This window comes from Delphinapterus leucas, unplaced genomic scaffold (genome assembly GCF_059928025.1).
Source record: "Delphinapterus leucas isolate spDelLeu-1000000601 "Yukka" unplaced genomic scaffold, BTC_Dleu_Yukka2 spDelLeu_asBTCV2_sq60, whole genome shotgun sequence".
NCBI lineage: Eukaryota > Metazoa > Chordata > Mammalia > Artiodactyla > Monodontidae > Delphinapterus > Delphinapterus leucas.
The window spans coordinates 625930-634200 of NW_028322269.1; the positions used below are offsets into that span (position 1 = coordinate 625930).

An 8271-nucleotide genomic window follows, 5' to 3' on the forward strand; every position below is an offset into this window, starting at 1 on the left:
TGTAGCCATCTACAGGTGGACAGGGTCTGGATGTTTGCCTGAACAAAGGTACTTTGGTTTAACATTCAGGCAGAGGGGTAGGGTTCCCCAAGGCAAGCCATTATGTATAGACAGTATCCTTTTAGTGAACAAAAGCAGCGGAAAGCAAAGGTTAAAGTAAAAGAAACAGATACAACATGTAGTCAAGATTTGGCTCTTCCCTGTTACATTATTTCTTTCTCATGCCATATGTCCATCATTGAGCTGCAACTGTTATATATATTCTTTAACCAGGACTCAGATTGGCAGAGTAGCTACTCTGGAACACAGCCCAAAGACAGCCCAAAGAGAACTCTGGAGTAAGTGCACCTGATAATTGTGTTGGACCTGGAAGTGATACCTGTCACTTCAGTTCATTCTCATTGCCCTGAGAGTATTGGACAATTCCACTAAACTCAGGGGCTAGGGACATTACTGTTGTCAAATATGTGGCATATTTGATAAGCATCACTAATGATTACCACAATAATGTAGTAAATACTTAATGGTAATGTAATAGTCTAAGGTGGATAATTCCTGTGTCCGGGTTTTCAGTTTGAGGGTCAAATACTAAAAAATAATAAACTAGAAATGATTCCAGGAGGTAAATATTCAGAGAAGCAAAAATAAGCACATTTAATTACCTTAGGTAGGGGCTTTGCAGGCTTGCAGTGCAGTCCTCCAACAAATTCAACATTAGGTAAGTAAGGGAATGGAAATTCAAAATCCCAGTATGTTCGAATCAACCACATTTCAGCTTTCCCCATAATTTCACATAATGTGGTACGTTTTCCTGAACAAAAATAAAAGACGATAGAGGGAAAACAATCTGATATGTTAAGTGGGACATGTTTTACGATAGAATTTTCTAAGGAAAATCTTTAAAGAAGCAATATTAGTTCTATGCAACCCATGAGAAATCAATAGGCCTTTGCCCCCCAAGAGTACACAATACTGAGATTATGAATAACCAAACACAGATTTAAGTATGGAACAAGGCAAAAGCCTGCTGCTTTCTCTCTGCCAACAGACTCTTTCTGCTTGAGCTAAGCCTGAGTCCCACTCCAAGCTCAGAATCAGCATGTGCTCCTAGCAATGAACAAGAAATTCAGCCAGTGATCCCAGCCTACTATGGTAGAGTCTCCTCCTCTTCTGGAATTCCAATTTATCTCATCCTCATTGCTCCAAAACCTCTGATATCTTTTAAAAACAACTTTTGAAATGTATCCATCTTTTCTTCTGGTGTTTGGGACTATGATTCCATACTTATTATATCCTATCAGGAATGGAAATCTTTTCATAAACATTTAAAAGTGATTATTCCTTTGCTGTACATAATTATAGCTCCTGTTTTACAAGACTTTGTCCTCTTTGGTGAAGAGAGAGCACTGCATAATAATTTGGTGATGAAATATTTGCTATTTTGACATATTTAGCAGGTAAACAGTACAAAAGGGTTACCTTTGAACTGAAGTGGAAACCAAGTGAACATTAACAGAATAAGAACTCAGATTAGTGACTCTGAATTAAATCATTTTACTTAGTTGGGAACCAGAGCTTCATTTTTGAATTCTATTCAATTACTGTGGTATAAGGAACCTTACCCAGAGTTTTGGTGTCCTTTTGAAATACGTACTCCATATCACTGATAGGAGGAAACCATAGCTATCTGGTTTCTCACTGCATGGCTTTTTGAATATTCTCCTTGATGTTCTAAGTGTGCTAAAGTTTTGATCAGAAAATATAAGGGTTTTGATCTTACCAGGACAATCTATCTATGTAAGAGATCACAAGCAGATCTCAGTAATTTAGGGGTTTTAGTCTGGTAATGACAAAAGTATTCAAAATCCAGTTTCAGACCCAGTACAGACCCCATATTGGAGCCTTATTTGTATCAGCCATGGGTATAATTTTATTCTCTTTGTGTGTTGCTTTACTCCCACGCTTTTCTTAATGACAGTTTTATTGACGTATAATTTATATACCATAAAATTCTTCTTTTTAAATAAACTATTGAGTAGTTTTTAGTACATTTATAACATTGTGAAACCATCACCATTATTAAATTAAAAAAAATTTTTATTACTTGCAAAAGAAATCCTGTATCCATTGGCAGTCATTCTTCATTTCTCCCTCTTCCCAGCCCATGACAACCACTAATCTACTTTTTGCTTCATTTGCCTATTCCAGAAAAACCTTATTTAACTTAATATAAATGAAATCATACACTATGTGGTCCTTTTTGCTGCCTTCTTTCATTTAGCATAATGTTTTTCATGGGTCATCCACGTGGTAGTATGTATCAGTATTTCATTACTTTTTGCTGTTGAATGATATTTTTGTAAGGATATACGTCATTTTGTTTATTCATTCATTAGTTGATGAACTTTTGGGTTGTTTTCACATTTGTCTACTATGAATAATGCTGCTCTGAGAATTCATGTATATGTTTTCTGTGGACATATGTGTTTATTTTTCTTGGTTATAAACCTAGGAGTAGAATTGCAAGGTCATATGTTTGGTTCACTTTCTTTCATATCAAGATGATATCTTTTTCCTGTTAATTCTCCACTACTGATTTAGTAATCTGGTGTGATTAATGCATCTTATTGAAATGAAGATAATATTGTAGGAGAAATAAAAAAGTAATTGATCTGAATAAGGAGATTGTGAGAAAATATGTCAAATTTGGAAAAACTTTTCCAAATTTCCAAAAGCAATGCCACATTTGATATAATGCTGGGGCATTTGTTGAATGATTAAAGGATTATTTACATCTTCAGGAAAGTGTGCCTACATTTTATTTTGTTATTTATTATTGATTTATTTTGGACTTTTTTGTTCAGACACTGTGAAGTTAAAAAGTTGGTGTGTATATTTCTGTCTGGTAGAAAATATCATCCCCTAAATTATGATTTTATTGCCCTATTAGACATTGACCATTTTTGTGTCTAACCCAATAGTATTATCCTAACATTCCTTTGTCTCCCAAAATGTTATATTAATATTTCCTCAAAATATTGTCTGAACCAGATACCTTCTTACTTGTTTTCTCCTCAATTATTTGAACATATCTATGACATGATTCAATTTATAATTGTATAAGTTATGAGTTACAGTTTTAAAATTTGAAAAATATACTTGGAATACATTTTATAATGGAGATACTAAATTGATACTGAATGATAATCTATGTCTAATAGCATTTTAAAATTTATGAGAGTAAAAGAAATTTTTTTCTTCTATTTACCAAGACTTTATTATTCTTTCTCAGATTATTGATATATTCCCCAAAAGAATGTTCTAAGGTGCCAAGAGCTAGCAAGGAATCAGAGACAGAGTTGTGTCCTATAACTTATGTCTCACTATAAAAGAGCTTCCAAAACTGAGTACAAAATTGCTGGAACCAGAGGTAAACAAATAACTTCAATACACCTGTAGATCAGTCACTGCTTGATCCGTGGCTCAGAAAATGTCACTAGGATGAGATTTTAAGTTATCTTTTTTTGGTTTTGCCTTTTGCAGCTTGGACTGTGACTTTGGGTAAGTGATGGGTGCAGCAGTTTCTGTCCACATTTTTTTTTGTTTTAGGGTCAAGTCTAGAGATATAAGCACCTGTTTCTGTCACAGAGTGCCCAGAAAAATCTCAGTGCAACATGTCGACCTTGATTAAGTCATATGCCTTTTTTGAATATATGGCATATTCCTGGGCAGCATACTTCATTAGAAGCACTCATATTGTTTGTGAGTTGTTGAAGAAATAACTTCTCAGAGGAAATTTTGAACAGATATCCAAAAAAGAAAAAAGGAAGTGGCTACATAAAATAATAGATCACAACCAAAAGGGTAAATTTTAATTCTTTAGGAATAAAATTAATTTTTAGTAATGATAGGGTATTAGAGATATTTCTGTTAAAATATGTAACAAAGAAAACACTTTTAAAATTCATATGGAAGTGCAAAAGACTCCAAATAGCCAAAGCATTTGTGATAAAGAAGAACAAACCTGGAGGCATCACACTTTCTGATTTCAAGCAATATTTTAAAGCTGTATTAATCAAAACAATATGGTACTGGCATGAAAACAAACCCATTGATCAGCCCAGAAATAAGCCCACGCATATAAGGTCAACTAATATTTCACAAGGCAGCCAGAAATAGTGGAGGAAGACAGTCTTTTAAATAATTTTCACTGAAAAAATTGGATATTCACATGCAAAAGAATGAAAGTAGACCCACATTTTACTCTGCTACAAAAATTAACTTGCAAAGGATTAAAAACATAAATATAAGACCTGAAAACCCATAAAATTCCTAGAAGGAAACATGGGAGAAAAGCTCCTTGACATGGGTCTTAGCAATAATTTTTAAAATATGACACCAAAAGCATAAGCAATAAAATTAAAAATAAAAAAGTGAAGACTACTTCAAATTAAAAAGCTTCTGAAGAGCAAAAGAAATGATCAACAAAATGAAAAAGCAACCTATGAAATGAGAGAAAATATTTGCAAACCATGTATCTGATTTGTCATTACCACCCAAAATGTCTAAGGAACTCATAGAATTCGACAGCAAAAAAACAAACAAACAAAAATGCAAATAATTCATTTAAAAAAATGAGCAAAGGACCTGAGTAGACATCTTTCCAAAGAAGATATTCAAATAGCCAACAAATACATAAAAAGGTGCTCAGCATCACTAATCATCAGAGAAAGGCAAATCAAAATCACAATGAGGTATCACCTCACACCTATTAGGGTAGCTATCATCGAAAAGACAAGAGTTAACAAATACTGGTGAGGATGTGGAGAAAAGGGAGCACTTGTGCACTGTTGGTGGGAATGTAAATTGGTGCAGGTACTTTGGAAAATAGTATGGATGTTCCTCAAAAAACTCAAAATAAAATTCCTACTATACTCTCATGTCCATTGCATCATTATTTACAATAGCCATAATATGGAAACAATCTGTTTTTCAATGGGTGATGGATAAAGAAAGCATGGTTATATAAACAATGGAGTAATATTAAGTCATGAGAAAAAGGGACAACCTTCCATTTGCATAAACAAGAATGGAACTTGAGGAAATTGTGGTAAATGAAGTAAGTCAGACTGAGAAAGACAAATACTGTTTGATATCATTTAGATGTGGAACTTCGAAAAAAAAGAGAAAAAAACATTTCAGAGAATAGATTGGTTGTTGCAAGATCCTACAGTTGGAGGGTGGGCACAATAGATAGGTAAATGTGGACGAAAGTTATAAACTTTCAGTTCTGGGGATGTAATGTACAGTATGGTGACTATAGCTAATAATACTGTATTGAATATTTAAAATGTGCTAAGAGAATAGATCTAAAGTTTTCATCTCAAGATAAAAAAGACTTTTAACTATGTGTGGTGATGAATGTTAACTAGAGTTATAGTGGTGATCATTTCACTATATGTACAAATATAAAATCATTATGTTGTCCACCTGTGATGAAACAAAATGATTTTAAGGCAGGACAAGAAAAATTTAACGTAAAATTTTCTCTGCCATTTGAGCTACTACCCTGCTCCCCTTTAGTGTCCATTTTGCATCTGCATTGTACATTAACAAGATCTCCTTAGAAGACACAGGAATGCCTGCTCACAAACAAAACAAAAATGAAACAAACAAAAAAGCCAGTTTCCTCCTGGTGCCAACAAGGTAACTTCTTAGGATATAACATTCCTTCCTTAATCCCCTAAAGGGTCACAGTAACTCATTACTCGCTTTGTTGGCCTATGTAAACTGTCAATACATTACTCTGATGTATAACCCTTTGATGTAAAACCCTTTGTCTCAAAAACATATAACTGTGCTTTGACTTCTAATGGGTGAAACATTCCTCAGAGCTTTCTGAAAGACTGTCTCCTGGGTTATAATTCCCACATTGGCTCAAATAAAGTTGTCCATTTCTTAGATTGACTATTGATTAACTTTTTCATCCACACCTGAAACTAATACAATGTTATATATTAATTATATCTCAAAAAATCTAAATAATATAAATAGGATACTGCTTCCTCTAAGATAACTAATATACTATGCAAAATCATCCTTAACACAATTAAATAAAAGTTTCTTTAATAAAAAAATCAATTATGCAAAAGGAAAATTAAAGTGGTTACAGACTTGCTTAAATTGAGAAAAGCTTTGTGCTCAGGGTCAAAGCTCTCTAGTTGACCTCTAATGCAATTATGAATAGAACAATAACAAGATAACAATGGGATAAGTTTAAAAGTCTAGAAACATGGTCCTTTAGAGAAAAATCTTCCTTGTTTCTCCTTTTGAAGACAAGAGCAAATGAAATCAAGATATATTTATTTATTTTCCAGTTTCATGCTTACCACTTTCCAAGCCCAGGAATCAGTCAATCAAGCCTTGATAGGATGCAAACAGAAAGCCTGAGAGACAGCAGGTTAATCAGAAAGAAAACAAGTGTATAAAAGGAGAAGTAAACAAGGGAGAAGTAGTCTAAGGTTATGGAACTTAAGCACACGTCAGATTTGGGTTTTCCAGATACTCTGGAAAAAAAATTAGTAGCATCAAACAGAATTTATGGAGAAATATAGAGAATATTCCTTCTCTGATATGTTTGCAGTACTCAATGATCTAAAAAAAAAAAAGAAAAAGAAAAAGTTTAAAAAAAGAAAGAAAAAGAGCTGTTTTTATTGTTTTCACTCAAAACAGTTAAGCAACAGGAGCTTGGGTCCTCACTTAAAAAAAAAGTCTTTTGTAAGTTTTCCTACAGTCAGATAAATATTCACATTTTACATATGAAATATGAATCATTATTACATGCAAATTTCTCTCACCTAAAATCTTGCTGTAATATTCATCCCATTCTGCAAATGCATAGTATGAAGACATCATATCACTCATTGTATACAATAACCAGTTCTCCAGCCTCTGTATAAAAGTCATGTTGTCTGTCAGTCTTGATGTGATGCCAGGAACATATGAAGAAGGCATAGGAAGCCTGGCACACAATCTCTCAATGACATTCCCATAGGAAAACCGAAAAGAGTATATAAACGGAATATTGAGGAGTTCAGCCACCAATTCCCCACAAAAGCTTAAAGGGTCAGCAATACAGATATCAAATTTAGCTGCCTGTAGCCTGCTGAGTAAATCCTTGTTTGTGACAGCACTGTCACATACTCTTTTAGCTGATGCTAAAAAATTTTTTATAACTTTTGTCATTTTCACTTGCCTGTCCCACCATGAAAGTTTCGGCAGTTCAAAAGAAAGTGTATAGAGATCAGCACTGAACTCTTCCATGAAACTTTCTTTACTTATTGAAAGTTGAAGTATCTCCACATTAAAGGGAATCTTGGTATGATCAAGCAGAGAACTTGTTGAAGGTACCAGGATGGTTATCTCATGTCCATGAAGGTGGAGTTCTTCCAGAATAACTTTTAGATTAATCCAATGACTAAAATCCATGGGCCATACAAGTACCTTCCCAGTCCTTCCAGAGTCAAAGAACCATAGATGCAGCATGAAAATGACACAGAAGCCTTTCACAGTCTTCATGATATTAAGTTTGCTCAAACTAAATCTGGGCTTAAACCAAGTGCATGAAACTCACAATCCAAAGATTTGTACTTGACCCTCCCAATCAATTTATAGTAGGTTGGGCTGAACTTTGAGTTGTGTACTTTGTATTGAGGAGTAAAATGAAATGCAAGTGCCTTGATGGAAAAAAAAATGTCAATAAAGTCAATAAAATAAGTTAGGAAAAAACAAACCTCAGAATGAGAGTTACCAAACTTCTTTGAGAGGATATCAAAAAAAGGGTGTGTGAAGTTAAACACAAATCCATAATAATTTCTAAATAATATTAAGAAAATCCATCATCATCTGATGCATATTCAAATAAGACTAGATTGTTTGGATCTTTTTCTCTGGTTTTATTTGAATGTTCTTTTGAACAGAATGGTCTCTGTAGTGTTTCTCATACTGATAATTCTGCCAAATATTGCAGATAAGAATGAGGCCATCACTTACTGCCAGAAGGAGAGAATATGCACACTTTGAGATGTTAAGGCAGGGAGACTTAGATCCAAATGTTCTGAAGCTAAATTCAGTGCCTTTTCTGCTAAATCACATCTATCTTTAAGAGAAGAAGAAAAAGATATCTTTTTACTGTTATTGAAGATAGGAGTTCAAGTTCTGGTTCTCATCAGATTAATGTTATATCGAGAAGAGATATCTTAGAATGCAGAA

At 33.7% G+C, this 8271-nt stretch overlaps 1 protein-coding gene across 1 annotated transcript in view; it reads right to left on the reverse strand.

Annotated features, from left to right (window-relative positions):
- Positions 1-7655, reverse strand: part of LOC111168126 (UDP-glucuronosyltransferase 2C1-like) — a 34442-nt gene extending 26787 nt beyond the window's left edge. Inside the window, exons 1-2 of the mRNA XM_030760121.2 lie at positions 6858-7655; positions 663-811 (exon numbers count right to left, since the gene is read on the reverse strand). Coding sequence (XP_030615981.2) covers positions 663-811; positions 6858-7578 — 870 coding nt within the window. The 5' untranslated portion in view covers positions 7579-7655. The remainder of the gene's footprint in view (positions 1-662; positions 812-6857) is intronic.
- Between the last annotated feature and the right edge of the window lie 616 nt (positions 7656-8271).